General features: G+C 32.9%; 1 protein-coding gene across 1 annotated transcript; it reads left to right on the plus strand.

The window, feature by feature from the left end:
• Positions 1–16,604: 16,604 nt before the first annotated feature.
• On the plus strand, positions 16,605–19,329 carry LOC139876934 (UMP-CMP kinase 4-like). Its single transcript, XM_071864331.1, has 9 exons — positions 16,605–16,659; positions 17,145–17,205; positions 17,306–17,360; positions 17,835–17,952; positions 18,092–18,248; positions 18,338–18,418; positions 18,686–18,793; positions 18,891–18,962; positions 19,115–19,329. The coding sequence occupies exons 2-9, from the start codon at positions 17,176–17,178 to the stop codon at positions 19,118–19,120; spliced, it is 627 nt and encodes a 208-aa protein (XP_071720432.1). The 5' UTR covers positions 16,605–16,659; positions 17,145–17,175; the 3' UTR covers positions 19,121–19,329.
• The last annotated feature ends 393 nt before the right edge of the window (positions 19,330–19,722 follow it).

The raw sequence follows: 19,722 nt of genomic DNA on the forward strand, positions 1-19,722 counted from the left end.
AAGTTCTTGTAATTGGCTTTGCAGTTCTTTCATCTCGCTGGGTGCGAGTCTGTAAGGAGCAAGAGCTATTGGTGCAGCTCCTGGTACAAGATCTATTTGAAATTCAACGGATCGATGTGGGGGTAATTTCGGTAATTCTTTCGGAAATACATCGGGAAATTCTTTTGTGACGGGAACATCATTGATGCTTTTTTCTTCAGTTTGTACTTTCTCGACGTGTGCTAGAACAGCATAGCAACCTTTTCATATTAGTTTTTGTGCCTTCAAATTACTAATAAGATGTAGCTTCGTGTTGCCCTTTTCTCCGTACACCATTAAGGGTTCTCCTTCTTCTCGTACAATGCGAATTGCATTTTTATAATATACGATCTCTGCTTTCACCTTCTTCAGCCAGTCCATGCCAACTATTACATCAAAACTCCCTAACTCTACTGGTATCAAATCAATCTTAAATATTTCGCTACCCAGTTTAATTTCTCGATTCCGGCATATATAATCTGCTGAAATTAATTTACCGTTTGCTAATTCGAGTAAAAATTTACTATCCAACGGCGTCAATGGACAACTTAATTTAGCAAAAAAATCTCTACTCATATAGCTTCTATCCGCACCCGAATCAAATAAAACGTAAGCAGATTTATTGTCAATAAGAAACGTACCCGTAACAAGCTCCGGGTCTTCCTGTGTCTCTGCCGCATTAATATTGAAAACTCTTCCGCGGCCTTGTCCATTCGTGTTCTCCTGGTTCGGGAAATTTCTAATAATGTGGCCCGGTTTTCCACATTTATAACAAACTACATTGGCATAACTTGCTCCGACACTACTTGCTCCACCATTACTCGTTCCGACACCATTTGTTCCTTTCGTTCTGTTAACCCATGGTCCGTAGACCTCACACTTTGCCGCGCTATGACCATTTCTTTTACACTTGTTGCAAAATTTGGTGCAGAACCCCGAGTGATACTTTTCACACCTTTGGCATAGCTGCTTCCGATTGTTGTTGTTGTTGTTGTTGTTGTTGTTGTTGTTGTTATTGTTACGGTTATTATAGTTGTTGGGATGATTGTTGTAGTTGCTGTTGTTGTTGTTGTTGTTGTTGTTGTTGTTGTTGTAGTTGCGATTGATGTTGCGATTGTTGGGATAGTTGTTGCGATTATTGTTGTAATTGCTGTTGTTGTTGTATTGGTGATTCTTATCACCGTTTTCCTCCCACTTTCTTTTGACTTGTTTCACATTGGCCTCTTCAGCAGTCTGTTCTTTAATTATTTCTTCAATCTGGTTCACTAGTTTGTGAGCCATTCTACATGCCTGTTGTATGGAGGCGGGCTCGTGTGAACTTACATCTTCTTGGATTCTTTCCGGTATTCCTTTCACAAACGCGTCGATCTTCTCTTCCTCATCTTCGAATGCTCCCGAACACAATAGGCATAATTCGGTGAATCGTCTTTCGTACGTGGTAATATCAAATCCTTGGGTTTGTAACCCTCTAAGTTCTGTCTTGAGCTTATTGACCTCGGTTCTGGGATGGTACTTCTCATTCATCAAGTGCTTGAATGCTAACCACGATAGTGCGTAAGCATCATCTTGTCCCACTTGCTCTAGATAGGTATTCCACCATGTTAACGCAGAACCTGTGAAGGTATGCGTAGCGTACTTCACTTTGTCCTCTTCAGAACACTTACTTATGGCAAACACCGATTCGACCTTCTCGGTCCACCGTTTCAATCCGATCGGTCCTTCGGTTCCATCAAATTCCAAAGGTTTGCAGGCAGTGAATTCTTTGTAGGTGCATCCTACACGATTTCCTGTACTACTAGATCCAAGGTTATTGTTGGTATGTAGAGCAGCCTATACTGCGGCTATTTTTGAAGCAAGAAAGGCACGAAATTCCTCTTCGCTCATTTTCAAGGTGTGTCGAGTAGTCGGTGCCATTTCCTTCAAAATAGTCAAATGAAACGAGTTAATCATATAGAATATCAAGAGTAGTCAATAGTATTTCGTAGCGTAATATGAACTTATTTATAAAAGCTCTTTCTTCATATTAGCGTTTTATACTCTTTAATTCGGGTAGTACCTACCCGTTAAGTTCATACTTAGTAGCTAACATACCATTTCAACTACTACAATTCTATATGAAAAACTAATCACAAAAACAAAACAAAAAAATATATCATATTCAAGCCTTTATACAATAACTTGCAAATTTACAATACCGCTATTTTACATATAGCATGAAATATAGCACATAAAACTTTGATACAAAGTAGTTGCGAAGATAATTCTAGTTAATAAATAAGGCGTTCAGCAAAGGCAATAAAGACACGTAATTCATACGTCCAGAAACAAGTCATGCATTCTGGTTTTACTAATACCACTTCCTATCCTTGGTTTTGTGGAACATAACCGTTGTGACCGATAGTAAGACAATGTGTTGTAACGTCGTCAAAAGGATGAAGGTTACGTAATGACTAACAGTCTCGTAATAACCTAAAAACCTCATTTCTTACCCCAATTACCGACTCCGTCACTTGTGGGAACGTTTTGTTTAATAGTTGTAGCCCGATGTTCTTATTCTCACTTTGGTGAGAAGTGAACATTACTAACCCGTAAGCATAACATGCTTCTTTATGTTGTATGTTAGTCACTTTTTCTAAATCACGAAGTCCTATATTCGGATATATTGAGTCAAAATAATTTCTTAACCCGTTGCGTAAAATAGCATTTGGGTTCCCCGCAATATATGCGTCAAAGTAAACACATCGTAACTTATGGATTTCCCAATGTGATATCCCCCATCTTTCGAACGAAAGCCTTTTATAAACCAAGACATTCTTGGAACGTTCTTCGAATGTCTTACAAACTGATCTCGCCTTAAATAGTTGTGCCGAGGAATTCTGACCGACTCTAGACAAGATTTCATCAATCATGTCTCCGGGTAGGTCTCTTAAAATATTGGGTTGTCTATCCATTTTGTGTTTTTATACTGTAAAATAGACAAGAGTTAGATTCATAAAAAAAATACTTATTAATACAAGCAATTTTTACATATATCATAAAGCATAATCACACTATATTACATATATTACACCACACGAATACAACTATCTTATTCCGACTCGCTCGTTTCTTCTTCTTCGGTTTTGGTTCGTTTTGCCAAGTTTCTAGGGATATATGATGTTCCCCTAATACGAGCCGTCGTTTTCCACATTGGTTTAGAAAAACCTGGTGGTTTAGAGGTTCCCGAGTTATTGTCACAACTTAAGAAATACGGGTGTTGATGATACATATAAAGTTCATCGGGTTTGGAATCAAATTTCTCTATTTTTATGCCCTTTCCCTTATTGTTCTCTTTTGCCTTATTAAATTGTGTTGGGATAATTTCTATAACATCATCGGAATCCTTGTCGGGATCCGATTCATCGGAGAATTGGTAATCCTCCCAATACTTTGCTTCCTTGGCGGAAACACCATTGACCATAATTAACTTTGGTCGGTTGGTTGAGGATTTTCTTCTACTTAACCGTTTTATTATTTCCCCCACTGGTTCTGATTCTTCTTCCGGTTCCGATTCTTCTTCCGGTTCCGATTCTTCTTCCGGTTCCTCTTCGAGAACTTGTGAATCAGTCCACGAATCATTCCAATTTACATTTGACTCTTCATTATTATTAAGTGAGTCAATGAGACTTGTTCTAGAGGTAGACATCTATCACATAATATCAAACGCGTTAAGAGATTAATATATCACATAATATTCACATGTTAAAAATATATAGTTTCCAACAAAATTTGTTAAGCATTCATTTTTCAAGTAAACACGGTCGAAGTCCAGACTCACTAATGCATCCTAACAAACTCGATAAGACACACTAATGCAAAATTCTGGTTCTCTAAGACCAACGCTCGGATACCAACTGAAATGTCCCGTTCTTATTGATTAAAAACGTTCCATATTAATTGATTTCGTTGCGAGGTTTTGACCTCTATATGAGACGTTTTTCAAAGACTGCATTCATTTAAAAACAAACCATAACCTTTATTTCATCAATAAAGGTTTAAAAAGCTTTACGTAGATTATCAAATAATGATAATCTAAAATATCCTGTTTACACACGACTATTACATAATGATTTACAATATAAATATGTTACAACGAAATAAGTTTCTTGAATGCAGTTTTTACACAATATCATACAGGCATGGACTCCAAATCTTGTCCTTATTTAAGTATGCGACAGCGGAAGCTCTTAATAATCACCTGAGAATAAACATGCTTAAAACGTCAACAAAAAATGTTGGTGAGTTATAGGTTTAACCTATATATATCAAATCGTAACAATAGACCACAAGATTTCATATTTCAATATACATCCCATACATAGAGATAAAAATCATTCATATGGTGAACACCTGGTAATCGACATTAACAAGATGCATATTTAAGAATATCCCCATCATTCCGGGACACCCTTCGGATATGATATAAATTTCGAAGTACTAAAGCATCCGGTACTTTGGATGGGGTTTGTTAGGCCCAATAGATCTATCTTTAGGATTCGCGTCAATTAGGGTGTCTGTTCCCTAATTCTTAGATTACCAGACTTAATAAAAAGGGGCATATTCGATTTCGATAATTCAACCATAGAATATAGTTTCACGTACTTGTGTCTATTTTGTAAATCATTTATAAAACCTGCATGTATTCTCATCCCAAAAATATTAGATTTTAAAAGTGGGACTATAACTCACCTTCACAGATTTTTTACTTCGTCGGGAAGTAAGACTTGGCCACTGGTCGATTCACGAACCTATAACAAATATGTACATATATATCAAAGTATGTTCAAAATATATTTACAACACTTTTAATACATTTTGATGTTTTAAGTTTATTAAGTCAGCTGTCCTCGTTAGTAACCTACAACTAGTTGTCCACAGTTAGATGTACAGAAATAAATCGATATATATTATCTTGAATCAATCCATGACCCAGTGTATACATATCTCAGTATTGATCACAACTCAAACTATATATATTTTGGAATCAACCTCAACCCTGTATAGCTAACTCCAACATTCACATATAGAGTGTCTATGGTTGTTCCGAAATATATATAGATGTGTCGATATGATAGGTCGAAACATTGTATACGTGTCTATGGTATCTCAAGATTACATAATATACAATACAAGTTGATTAAGTTATGGTTGGAATAGATTTGTTACCAATTTTCACGTAGCTAAAATGAGTAGTTTTTACCAATTTTGTTTTGCTCGCCATTTCTTCGTTTCTAATCCGTTTTGAGTGATTTAAGCGGCCACGGTTTCATATTGAACTTTACTTTATGAAACTAAACAGAAAAGGTATAGGTTTATAGTTGTAAATACAAGTTACAAGTCGTTTTTGAAAGAGGTAGTCATTTCTGTCGAAAGAACGACATCTTGATGACTGTTTTGAAAAACATACTTTCACTTTGAGTTTAACCATGATTTTTGGATATGGTTTCATGTTCATAAGAAAAATCATTTTCCCAGAAGTATAGCCTTTAAATCAAAGTTTTTCATAGTTTTTAATTATCCTAACCAAAACAGCCCCCGGTTGTAACTACGACGGCGTAAATCCGGTTTTATGGTGTTTATCGTGTTTCTGGATTCTAAATCATTAAGTTAGCATATAATATAGATATAGATCATGTGTATAGTTGATTTTAAAAGTGTAGTTAGAAGGATTAACTTTATTTGCGAACAAGTTTAGAATTAACTAAACTATGTTCTAGTGATTACTAGTTTACCACTTCGAATATGATAGCTTTTTATGTATGAATCGAATGATGTTATGAACATCATTAATACCTTAAGTTCCTTGGATAAACCTACTGGAAAAGAGAAAAATGGATCTAGCTTCAACGGATCTTTGGATGGCTCGAAGTTCTTGAAGCAGAATCATGACACGAAAACAAGTTCAAGTAAGATCAACACTTGAAATAAGATTGTTATAGTTATAGAATTTAAACCAAAGTTTGAATATGATTATTACCTTGTATTAGAATGATAACCTACTGTAAGAAACAAAGATTTCTTGAGGTTGGATGATCACCTTACAAGATTGGAAGTGAGCTAGCAAACTTGAAAGTATTCTTGATTTTATGTAACTAGAACTTGTAGAATTTATGAAGAACACTTAGAACTTGAAGTTAGAACTTGAGAGAGATCAATTAGATGAAGAAAATTGAAGAATGAAAGTGTTTGTAGGTGTTTTTGGTCGTTGGTGTATGGATTAGATATAAAGGATATGTAATTTTGTTTTCATGTAAATAAGTCATGAATGATTACTCATATTTTTGTAATTTTATGAGATATTTCATGCTAGTTTCCAAATGATGGTTCCCACATGTGTTAGGTAACTCACATGGGCTGCTAAGAGCTGATAATTGGAGTGTATATACCAATAGTACATACATCTAAAAGCTATGTATTGTACGAGTACGAATACGGGTGCATACGAGTAGAATTGTTGATGAAACTGAACGAGGATGTAATTGTAAGCATTTTTGTTAAGTAGAAGTATTTTGATAAGTATCTTGAAGTCTTTCAAAAGTGTATGAATACATATTAAAACACTACATGTATATATATTTTAACTGAGTCGTTAAGTCATCGTTAGTCGTTACATGTAAGTGTTGTTTTGAGACCTTTAGGTTAACGATCTTGTTAAATGTTGTTAACCCAAAGTTTATAATATCAAATGAGATTTTAAATTATTATATTATCATGATATTATGATATATTAATATATCTTAATATGATATATACATTTAAATGTTGTTACAACGATAATCGTTACATATATGTCTCGTTTCGAAATCCTTAAGTTAGTAGTCTTGTTTTTACTTATGTAGTTCATTGTTAATACACTTAATGATATATTTAATTATCATATTATCATGTTATATATAATATAACAATGTATTAATATGCTTCATATATATTTAGTAAGACGTGGTTATAACGATAATCGTTATATGTATCGTTTCGAGTTTCATACGTCAATAGTCTCCTTTTTAAGTATATAACTTATTGTTACTATTTTTAATGAGATACTTGATGATCATTATATCATTTTAAACATATATATTTATTCATTTATGTATCATCATGTCATATACAACTTATAGCGTTCGTGAATCATTGGTCAAACTGGGTAATCAGAGGTTTACAAAATTTCCGTTTCAATTAACCAAGTCTTAACAAGTTTGATTGCTTAACATGTTGGAAACATTTAATCATGTAAATATAGTTTTCATTAAACATATAATCATAGAAAGGTTCGAAAAAGTTCGGGTCACTACATTCGTAATGTCCAACAGCCCCGTAATAATCTAAAAACCTTGTTTCTCACCCCAACTACTGAATCCGTCACTTGTGGGAAGGTTTTATTTAAAAGCTGCAATCCGATGTTCTTTTTCTCACTTTGGTAAGAAGCGAACATCACTAACCCGTAAGCATAACATGCTTCTTTATGTTGCATGTTAGAAGCTCTTTCTAATTCACGAAATCCTATGTTGGGATATGTTGAGTCAAAATAGGTTCTTAACCCGTAGCGTAAAATTGTATTTGGGTTCCCCGCATTTAACGCTTTAAAGAAAACACGGCGTAACTTACGGTCTCCCCAATGTGATATACCCCACCTATCAAAGGAAAGCATTTTATAAACTAAGGCATTTCTGGAAAGTCTTTCAAATGTTTGACAAGTTAATTTCGCCATAACTAAATGTGCTGATGAATTTTGACCGACTCTAGACAAGATTTCCTCAATCATATCCTCTGGTAGGTCTTCTAAAATATTCGGTTGTCTACCCTTAACGTCCATTTTGTTTTTATACTGTAAAATAGACAAGGATTAGATTCGTAAAAGATAATTAACAAACAATACAAACAATTTTTTGCATAGAACATAAAAGTACAAGCACACTACAATACATATAATACACAACATGATTACAACCCTCTAATCTGAATCACTGGTTTCTTCTTCTTCGGACTTGGTTCGTTTTCCTAATTTTCTAGGAATATATGGTGTTCCTCTAATACGAGCCGTCGTTTTCCACAATGGTTTAGAAAAACCTGGTGGTTTAGAGGTTGGAATAGGGTTTCTCTATCTTTATACCTTTTCCCTTATTATTTTCTTTCGCTTTATTAAATTGGGTCGAGGTAATTTCTATAAAATCATCGGAATCCTCATCGGGATCCGATTCATCGAAAAATTGGTAATCTTCCCAATATTTTGCTTCGTCGGCGGAAACACCATTGACCATTATTAACTTTGGTCCGTTGGTTGAGGATTTTCTTTTATTTAATCGATTTACTATAGGTATCAATATTTCTTCCTCCGGAACTTCTTCTTCTTCCGGTTCCTCCTCTTCCGGTTCCTCTTCGGGAATTTGTGAATCTTCCCAAAGTATATTTGACTCTTCATTATTATTAGGTGAGTTGATGGAATTTATACTAGAGGTACACATCTATCACACAATATCAAACACATTAAGAGGTTAATGTATCACATAATATTTACATGTTAATAATATATAGTTTTCAACAAAAGTGTTAAGTAATCGTTTTTAAAGAAAACACGGTCGAAGTTCAGACTCACTAATGTATCCTAACAAACTCGATAAGACATACTAATGCAAATTTCTGGTTCTCTAAGACCAACGCTCGGATACCAACTAAAATGTCCCGTTCATATTGATTATAAACATTCCATATTAATTGATTTCGTCGCGAGGTTTTGACCTCTATATGAGACGTTTTTCAAAGTCTGCATTCATTTTTAAAACAACCATAGCCTTTATTTTATCGATAAAGGTTTAAAAAGCATTACGTAGATTATCAAATAATGATAATCTAAAATATACCGTTTACACACGACCATTACATAATGGTTTACAATATGAATATATTACATCAAAAATAAGTTTCTTGAATGCAGTTTTACATAATATCATACAAGCATGGACTCCAAATCTTGTCCTTATTTTAGTATGCAACAGCGGAAGCTCTTAATAATCACCTGAGAATAAACATGCTTAAAACGTCAACAAAAATGTTGGTGAGTTATAGGTTTAACCTATATATTATCAAATCATAATAATAGACCACAAAATTTCATATTTCAATACATCCCATTCATAGAGATAAAAATCATTCATACGGTGAACACCTGGTAACCGACATTAACAAGATGCATATAGAATATCCCCATCATTCCGGGACACCCATCGGACATGATAATTTCGAAGTACTAAAGCATTCCAAATTCCAGAATGGGGCTTGTTGGGCCCGATAGATCTATCTTTAGGATTCGCGTCAATTTGGGGGTCTGTTCCTGTGACGACCTGGAAAATTTTGACTTATTTTTAAGTCAATTCTCTAAATGATTGGATGTTTCCGACACGATAAACAAGTATAATGACCTTAAAAAAATAAAAATAAAAATAAAAAAAACATTTTATGCATATTCATTTACCCATTCGACCATTCCTACGATTCACAAACTATATTATGTGTTTAAATGTATATGTATATATATAAATAACTTGAAACAATAAGAATTAAGTATGTTATGAAGCATATTAATAAAGTATTAGACATATAATTTCATACTACAAACTTATTAGTTTTCGAGCAAAATATATCGCTAACTACGTATAGCTAGAAACTAGATAGGTAAACTAATAGATAAGGTTAATGACAAATGATAAAAAAAAAAAAAATTAAATTCATAAGCATACAACTCATTTTCTAATCTTTCTTTCATTCACAGTTACAACATGATAAACACAATTCCAACATCATCTTTCACTTTACAGCACTACTCATCACTTTAATAATTCACAACAAGACATAAACCAATCAATCACCAGTTTCCAATTCACAACACAATTCACGGAATATTTTATATTTCATTTCTTATTTTAGTTTTTATATTAAGTTCTAAGAAGTAGTTTGTGGTATAATTCAATATCGTACGGGTATTGTAATTCAAGATTCTACTAATAAAATATTAATAATAGTTTAGTTCCAAATAGAATTAATTTGGTAGTTAACTAATAATGATATGAGTTTAAAATAATTAGTATTAGTAATTAGTAATAGTACTCCGTATATAACCTTTGTTGTCTAAATATAACTGAATCTAATATTATAACATTTATAAATATAAACTAAAATAACTAATAGTAAGATTGTGTAAATCTTTGAGGATATCCTTGTTTCTGCTGATTGTTTTTGCGTGTGACATTTCAAGCAAACAAGTCACATCATTCAATCAAATTTGTCCATCCTTATATATATATATATATATATATATATATATATATATATATATATATATATATATATATATATATATATATATATATATATATATATATATATATATATATATATATATATATTATATACATCACTCTAGTATTAACTTTCATCTATACAACACTCTTGAAAGGTGGACTTAAGTAAAATATGGGAATGGTAGCTGAATTTATGGGATATAGATAACACACATAACCACTCGTTTAACCATATCTAGTTGTTCTCTTTCTTTCCTACTAAATCACCTACTTTTGACCTGGGCCCCTTTAAATCCGAACTAAAATCTTTATAGATACTAACTATATTGATAATACTACTAACAATTTAGTAAATAAGTTATAATATGTAGTAGTAATAAAATAAGATGTGGATATGTGTGTATTCATGTGTAACTTTCAAATATAGACTCAAAAGTCAATTTCTTTGGAGTGTTAACATAAATTATCGCCATTTTGTTTATGCATGCCATACCCATCGCCATTTTGTATGTGGCAGACCACACCCATCACATTATATATATAACCCATGTTTCTTGTTACTCATTATATATTTTCTTTCATCTCTGTAAACATAAACATAACACTCAAATAAAATCATATAAAGAAAGGAGGACGTTAAGAGATAGGAGTATTGTAAGAATAACTCAGTTTGAAAACCTTTAAAGAATTAAGGTCACTTGTCTCGGAACAACCACACACGAATCCGAACCCGTAATTGTTGAATTGCGTGCTTTGCTTACAGTGAGTTTCATTTGCTCCCTTTTTAATTGCTTTTGTAATATATATTTTTGGGCTGAGAATACATGCGCTGTTTTATAAATATTTTACGAAGTAGGCACAAATACTAAAACTAATTCTATGTGGGTTTAAACCAAAAATATACCCTTAGCTTGGTAACATTAAACTATTTGTCTATGTACGGTAGGCGCGAATCCTAAAGATAGATCTATTGGGCCTGACAAACCCCATCCTGACTATGGGATGCTTTAGTACTTCGAGGTTATTTTAAACACACCTGATCTGGTGTACTTCAGAGGGTAAAACATGAATGTTAAGGCTTGTTACCGGGTGCCTACAACTTATAGAATACTTTTAAACACTTGCGAGTGTACGGATATTTATGGAAACTGAAATCTTGTGGTCTATTACTATTACAGAAATGATTGATTATGATAAACTAATGAACTCACCAACCTTTTGGTTGACACTTTAAAGCATGTTTATTCTCAGGTATTAAAGAAATATTCCGCTGTGCATTAGCTCATTTTAAGGATATTACCTGGTGTCATTCATGACATACTTTGAAAGACGTTGCATTCGAGTCGTTGAGTTCATCAAGATTAATATTAAGTCAATTATAGTTGGATGTAATATGAAATGGTATGCATGCCGTCAATTTTTGATGTAAAGAAAGTTTGTCTTTTAAAAATGAATGCAATGTTTGTAAAACGTATCATATAGAGGTCAAATACCTCGCGATGTAATCAACTATTGTGAATCGTTTATAATGTATATGAACGGGTCCTTTCAGTTCCCAAATTCTTAGGCAACCAAGCCAAAAAGGGGCATATTCGGCTTCGATCATTCACCCATATAAAGTAGTTTCATTTACTTGTGTCTATTTCGTAAAACATTTATAAAATTGCATGTATTCTCATCCCAAAAAATTAGATTAAAAGTGGGACTATAACTCACTTTCACAGATTTTTACTTCGTCGGGAAGTAAGACTTGGCCACTGGTCGATTCACGAACCTATAACAAATATGTACATATATATCAAAGTATGTTCAAAATATATTTACAAAATTTTTAATACGTTTTAATGTTTTAAGTTTATTAAGTCAGCTGTCCTCGTTAGTAACCTACAACTAGTTGTCCATAGTTAGATGTACATAAATAAATTGATATATATTATCTTGACCCAATCCACGACCCAGTGTATACATGTATCAGGTTAGATCACAACTCAAAGTATATATATTTTTGAAATCAACCTCAACCCTGTATAGCTAACTCCAACATTACTGCATATAGAGTGTCTATGGTTGTTCCAAATAATATATATAGATGGGTCGATATGATATGTCAAAACATTTGCATACGTGTCTATGGTATCCCAAGATTACATAATATATTAGAATATATGTATTATACAATATAAGTTATCTAGGATATGATTAATATAGATTTGTTACCAATTTTCACGTAGCTGCAACAAGTAAAAATATCCAATCTTGTTTTACCCATAACTTCTTCGTTTTAAATCCGTTTTGAGTGAATTCAATTGTTCGTTTTAAATCCGTTTTGAGTGAATCCAATTGCTATGGTTTCATATTGAACTTAAGTTTATGAATCTATACATAAAAAGTATAAGTTTATAGTCAGAAATACAGGTTACAAGTCATTTTTGTAAAGGTAGTCATTTCAGTCGAAAGAACGACGTCTAGATGACCATTTTGGAAAACATACTTCCACTTTGAGTTTAATCATGATTTTTGGATATAGTTTCATGTTCATAAGAAAAATCATTTTCCCAGAAGAACAACTTTTATATCAAAGTTTATCATAGTTTTTAATTAACTAACCCAAAACAGCCCGCAGTGTTACTACGACGACGTATATCCAGTTTTACGGTATTTTTCGTGTTTTCAGGTTTTAAATCATTAAGTTAGCATATAATATAGATATAGAACATGTGTCTAGTTGATTTTAAAAGTCAAGTTAGAAGGATTAACTTTTGTTTGCGAACAAGTTTAGAATTAACTAAACTATGTTCTAGTGATTTCAAGTTTAAACCTTCGAATAAGGTAGTTTTATATATATGAATCGAATGATGTTATGAACATCATTACTACCTCAGGTTTTGTGGATAAACCTACTGGAAATGAGAAAAATAGATCTAGCTTCAAAGGATCCTTGGATGACTTGAAAGTTCTTGAAGCAGAATCATGACACGAAAACAAGTTCAAGTAAGATTTTCACTCGAAATAAGATTGTTATAGTTATAGAAATTGAATCAAAATTTGAATATGAGTATTACCTTGTATTAGAAAGATATCTTACTGTAAATAAGAAAGATTTCTTGAGGTTGGATGATCACTTTACAAGATTGGAAGTAAGCTAGCAAACTTGGAAGTATTCTTGATTTTATGAAACTAGAACTTATAGAATTTATGAAGAACACTTAGAACTTGAAGATAGAACTTGAGAGAGATCAATTTGATGAATAAAATTGAAGAATGAAAGTGTTTGTAGGTGTTTTTGGTCGTTGGTATATGGATTAGATATAAATGATGTGTAATTTTGTTTACATGTAAATAAGTCATGAATGATTACTATTATTTTTGTAATTTTATGAGATATTTCATGCTAGTTGTCAAATGATGGTTCCCACATGTGTTAGGTGACTCACATGGGCTGCTAAGAGCTGATCATTGGAGTGTATATACCAATAGTACATACATCTAAAAGCTGTGTATTGTACGAGTACGAATACGGGTGCATACGAGTAGAATTGTTGATGAAACTGAACGAGGATGTAATTGTAAGAATTTTTTTTAAGTAGAAGTATTTTGATAAATGTCTTGAAGTCTTTCAAAAGTGTATGAATACATATTAAAACACTACATGTATATACATTTTAACTGAGTCGTTAAGTCATCGTTAGTCGTTACATGTAAATGTTGTTTTGAAACCTTTAGGTTAACGATATTGTTAAATGTTGTTAACCCATTATTTATTATATCTAAAGAGATGTTAAATTATTACATTATCATGATATTATGATATATTAATATATCTTAGTATGATATATATACAGTTAAATGTTGTTACAACGATAATCGTTACATATATGTCTCGTTTCGAAATCATTAAGTTAGTAGTCTTGTTTTTATATATGTAGTTCATTGTTAATACACTTAATGACATGTTTACTTATCATTTATCATGATTAAACATAGTGTATCAATATCTTAATATGATTCATATGTATTTAGTAAGACGTTGTTATAACGATAATCGTTATATATATCGTTTCGAGTTTTCTTAATTCAATAAACTCAATTTTATGTATATAACTCGTTGTTAAAATACCTAATGAGATACTTACTTATCATAATATCATTTTAACTAAATATATAATCATATATATGTCATCATATAGTTTTTACAAGTTTTAACGTTCGTGAATCACCGGTCAACTTGGGTGGTCAATTGTCTATATGAAACCTATTTCAATTAATCAAGTCTTAACAAGTTTGATTGCTTAACATGTTGGAAACACTTAATCATATAAATATCAATTTCATTTAATATATAAAAGCATGGAAAAGTTCGGGTCACTACAAACAAAAGCGAATTTCTGAACATTTCTCAATCTTTTGTTAGCGATATAAATGTAACGTACCGAACCATACAATTTGAAGAACCTCCACATATCCGGCACCGGAGAAAAATCTCGAAAGTTGAAGAACATATATGAGATCAATCGGATTCCGTTGAACCTGTAGCCATACCCGAAGTCGCCGTCATATTGTCCTCGTGCCCTTCCGTTACCCGCCGGACGCTTTCTCTCTAGTACTCATTCTCTCTGCGGTTACTCACTCTCATTTCATTTTTAAAAATACTTTTAAATTTTACATTATTGAGTTTTATTGAGATTTAATTTTATAATTATATATCATTTAATAAATTTAACGATAACTCTATTATATATTGTTAACGTAAGCAAATGAGATTTTACATAATGATTGTTATTGATTTTTATTCACCATTTTAACAACTATATTATGTGAGTTTGTTTGGTTATATTGTAAAAAATTAAATATATGCATGTTTGGTAGATTTGACTCTTTTATAGTTTTGTAAAGAGGTGATCCTCACACACCACTTTTTGATCCATGTACACCCAATTACCTATTTTACCCTTAATTATCCTTACAATAATAATATAAGTTCAACTCTCTAGATTAATCTAGGGGCATAACTGTAAATTTATAAGACAAAATGTACATGGATCAAAAGGTGGTGTGTGTGAAAATCATCTCCCCCATTTGTAAAGCATAGTATAGTATGAATAAAATATTTAATATAAATTCTATAGTTTGTATACATTAATAATCATCTCGCTTGCAGTTACTAGTTACTCTGTATTTTCTACAATTGCTGTTTGTATACAAATAAAAGATATCTCCACTTTTCTCTGACTTGCAAAGCGTGCATCACATCTATACTTTCTTTATCCGACAATTTTTTTCACGATCCACGTTACCATCGCTCTTTCCCGTCATTTTTCGTTTCGATGGTGCTTTCTGTTTGCCTCTGGCAGCAGGCGGCGAGTACAGTGAGGGTTCTCACGTGCATTCTGCTCGCCGGAGGTGCTTCTGAGATCACTGGTCGGTTTGATTTCGAGGGGTTAGGGTTTGGTCGTGCTCTTCTACGTCAGCGACAGTCTTCACCTTCCTTCTCTATAGGCGACGACCTCTATTGGAGGTTCGTTGTCCCTTGGCGGTTTCGTTGAGCCCGATCACGCTCGCTCCATCTTCCTCGTCGCCGGATTTGGTTCGGAACGGTACGGTGTTGTTGCCACCTTAGTGATTTTAGGGTTGTTAAGCACCAAAAGATTGGTCTCCTAGAGTAGTATTCTCGGTTGGTGCCCGATCATCCGCATGGTAGGGTTTTGACAGGTTAGAGTTTTCGAGCTGATTGTAGTTTGGGTTTGCTGGCTAACTAGCTTACGATTTGGGTTTCTTGTAAATGCAGTCTCGAGGTGGGTGTTCTTGGGTTGCGCGACGAGCGATTTGGGTTCAGTGTTATTTGTTTGGGGTAGATGCGGTCTGGTGGGTGGGCTCGTGGATTGTTGTTCGTTATTGCTGACTTGGTTAAGGTGAGGATTTTTTTTAGAATTCGGTGGTCTAGGCGGCGGTTACTTCACGGAAGAAGCAGCTTCTAGTCATTATTATTTTGTGCGTCGAGGTTTTCCTGAGTATTGTTGTACTAATGTTATTGTAATAAGGTAAAGATCACGGTCAAATTCACGTTTGAACACTCGTATAACAACTCACGTAGATCATCGGATCTATTTTCTTTATTTATAGTACTACCTAATACTTTTTTTTTTTGGCCAAAAAAAAAAAAAAAAAATTTTTATTGTTGTTTGTAAATGCGACCGACAAGTCAACAATTATCAACGCATATATAAATCTGATTGACTAAATTTAGGCTACAAATCTCAAAATTCATCCTAGAATCTTTCTTCAAATCACCAACGTCTTCTTTTTCGAATCTGTAAGATTTATTTAATTTGAATTACGTATTTCATTTCTTAAATAATAATGCTCATCTATTCTATAATCTGTTAATTTCAATTTCGTAATAAGGGCTTTAATCAAAATCTAACTGGATTCCATGTTTTAGATCTTATTCATCTCTATTCTCAATTCCCATGTATGCGCCTTGATCTTACTGAATTATTGCCCAAATTGTTTAATAATCATTATATTTATTCATCTGACGATTAGTTTTAATCGATCCCGATTTCATATACATACAAAAATGTGACCAGAAGTTACCTTGATTTTGTGAATGTGTGAATTTTGAATCGAAATTGCAATTTAGTGCTCTTCTTTCGTGATCTGGATCCTGCACAAATAATCATAATTGATCTTCAAATTTAGATATGCTTATTATATAATAACTGCCTGACCTTAATCGATAATATTATATGCCTTCTGTTTACAATCTATAAATCAAATGCTTTTGATGGGTTGCAGAAGTAAGTTAATCACACTATAGCGTGGACTCATGGGGACTGTTGTTAATGCTGCAAATAAGGTACCAATATTTGTGTTATTGCGGTAATCATATTTTTATTGGTCTTTTATTAATTATTGCATTTGTTCGGCAACTAAATCAAATGTGCATCTGATTTCAGGAAGGAACAGAGAGTGCTCTTAGTATCAAGAAGCCCAAGGTGGTGTTCGTGCTAGGTGAGGATTTTAGTTCAGAATTTATACATTTATAAAAATATATTTACAAATCTTATGTTAATACTTAACAATTATGCTTTTCTTGAATCCCATGAACATTGTCAATATGTTATTGGGAATGTGTAAAATAGAATCAGTAGCAACTTACAGAATTAAAAGGGAGCATGCTTGTTACCAGTGTTTCAGAATTACTTGACGAGTACCCGGTTTTTGAAACTCGGGGAGTACCTGGCGAGTACTCGGTCAAACTCAGAATTACTAGGAAAATTGGAAAAATTTGGTCAAAACTGGGGACTACTTGAAAAATCGGTCAAAACTCAGTCAAAATCGGTCAAAGTCAAACTTGGTCAACCTCCGAGTACTCCCCGAGTAACTGAGTTTCTGTGTACTCTCTAAAAAGTCATGACGGAGTACTCTCCGAATAGCGATTTTTTCAACCTTAATTGTTACCATTTCGTATGCTATATTGAGCAGGAGGCCCTGGCAGTGGTAAAGGTACACAATGCGCAAATATCGTCGAGCACTTTGGGTATACCCATCTTAGTGCCGGTGATCTTCTTCGGGCAGAAATAAAATCCGGCTCTGAAAATGGGTATCTATTCTTTTGACTCGTTTGACTACTTTGATACGATAAGATATTTCCGAATTATTTGGTTTGAAACAATTGCAGCTTAGAGATTTTTCTTGTGCAGCTGTGTTGATAAATATCCTTTTTTTTTGGTTCCTTATAGGACTATGATTCAGAACATGATTTCTGAAGGAATAATTGTTCCTGCAGAAGTAACAATTAAGCTACTTGAAAAAGCAATTCTGGGAACTAAAAATGACAAATTTCTTATTGATGGGTTCCCTCGTAACGAGGAAAATCGGGCAGCGTTTGAATCACTTGTGAGTTTCTTAATCTGAAATTTTATAAAACTAATTTAATTAGATCTGATTATTTGATATTGAAATTTGAATCATTTTGGTTTTTATAGACTGGAATTGTACCCGAGTTTGTTCTTTTCTTTGATTGTTCTGAGGAAGAGATGGAGAAGCGTCTTTTGAGCCGCAACCAGGTTCGCTATATGCACTATTATTTGTGTGGCAAAAAGGTGTAAAATGGCGGGAACACCCTGATCCCGTGTGCCTTTGGCACCTATGCATTATTATTTTATTTCGGGTTTTTTTGGAATTACCATAAAGATAAACAAAATATCAATATTTTGCGAATTTAGCAAATAATAATGGATGTTTCACCATTTTCACAAGTACATTGTTTATAACAAATTTATATGAACAATGAGGTTGAATACGTTTAACATTGCTGTTTGGGGTATATGCAGGGGAGAGTAGACGATAATATTGAGACAATAAGGAAGCGGTTTAAGGTTTTTGTTGAATCTAGTCTTGCTGTTATCGAGTACTACGATTCCAAGGGGAAGGTCAAAAAGGTAAATACACAACTGTTCATTAGTGTTAGTGTCACTACCGTCATTAATAAAAAAAGGTCACTTGTGATGTTGGTAACTTAATTGAATTTGGTCATAGATTGATGCTGGTAAGCCTGTTGAAGAAGTTTTCGAAGCTGTTAAGGCTATTTTCACCCCTGTTGAAGACAAGGTAAAATTCTCCCTAATGTTTCATGTTTTAATCTTAAAATCAAGTCTGAAAATGTGTGTTTTTAGAAACATTATTATTATTATTATTTTTTAAATTGATCAATATTCTGAGCTTTGTTATATTGATTGTTATTGTTGTTGTTATGTTTGCAGGCTTAGGGGATATTTCTTATACAACCTTTGAATAGGTTTCAAATTGATAGGTTGATGGTGGCTTAGTTATAAGGTTACTCCATTTATCCTATATGAACCAACAAGATTATATTCTATGTATTATGATTTTATGATTATGTTTTAATTGTCAAAAGGATTACATGATAAGTTGTAACAGCAATAATATTATTATATTATTATTATCGATTGTTTTCAATACGTGGAATTATGATGTGTAGTTATGTTTCTCTCAGAATCATTTGAAGGATCTAATTTGGAACTCTATCCTATCTCTTTGAAGGTCATTATTTGAATATAAAGAAAGAAGAAAAAAATGCTACCTTTGTAAAATTTAATACTTGATCATGTTTAAAATATTGAGATACAAACAATTAACACATCTAAAGAATAAAAATAAAATGTTTGCAAGTGTTGAAAAAAATGTATACCTAAAATCTCAGTTTAAGGTTTTGATTGAAAGTTGAAAGATGTGATTTCGACAAGAACGAAGATGAACAAAATGATGGAGTGAATATTTGCATTGGGGATCAGATCTTGCATTCACAAGATTCGTTTAAATAGCGTGGCACGGTGCTCCATAAATCGGA

Source organism: Rutidosis leptorrhynchoides, chromosome 11, assembly GCF_046630445.1.
Source record: "Rutidosis leptorrhynchoides isolate AG116_Rl617_1_P2 chromosome 11, CSIRO_AGI_Rlap_v1, whole genome shotgun sequence".
In the NCBI taxonomy this organism is placed as follows: domain Eukaryota; kingdom Viridiplantae; phylum Streptophyta; class Magnoliopsida; order Asterales; family Asteraceae; genus Rutidosis; species Rutidosis leptorrhynchoides.

What these genes read in the sequence shown, in the direction of transcription:
- LOC139876934 (XM_071864331.1), top strand. Translation starts at nt 17,176, where the DNA reads ATGGGGACTGTTGTTAATGCTGCAAATAAG. An exon ending in TTGTTAATGCTGCAAATAAG is followed by an intron (nt 17,206 to 17,305) that starts GTACCAATATTT and finishes ATCTGATTTCAG; the next exon opens with GAAGGAACAGAGAGTGCTCT. An exon ending in GGGCAGCGTTTGAATCACTT is followed by an intron (nt 18,249 to 18,337) that starts GTGAGTTTCTTA and finishes TGGTTTTTATAG; the next exon opens with ACTGGAATTGTACCCGAGTT.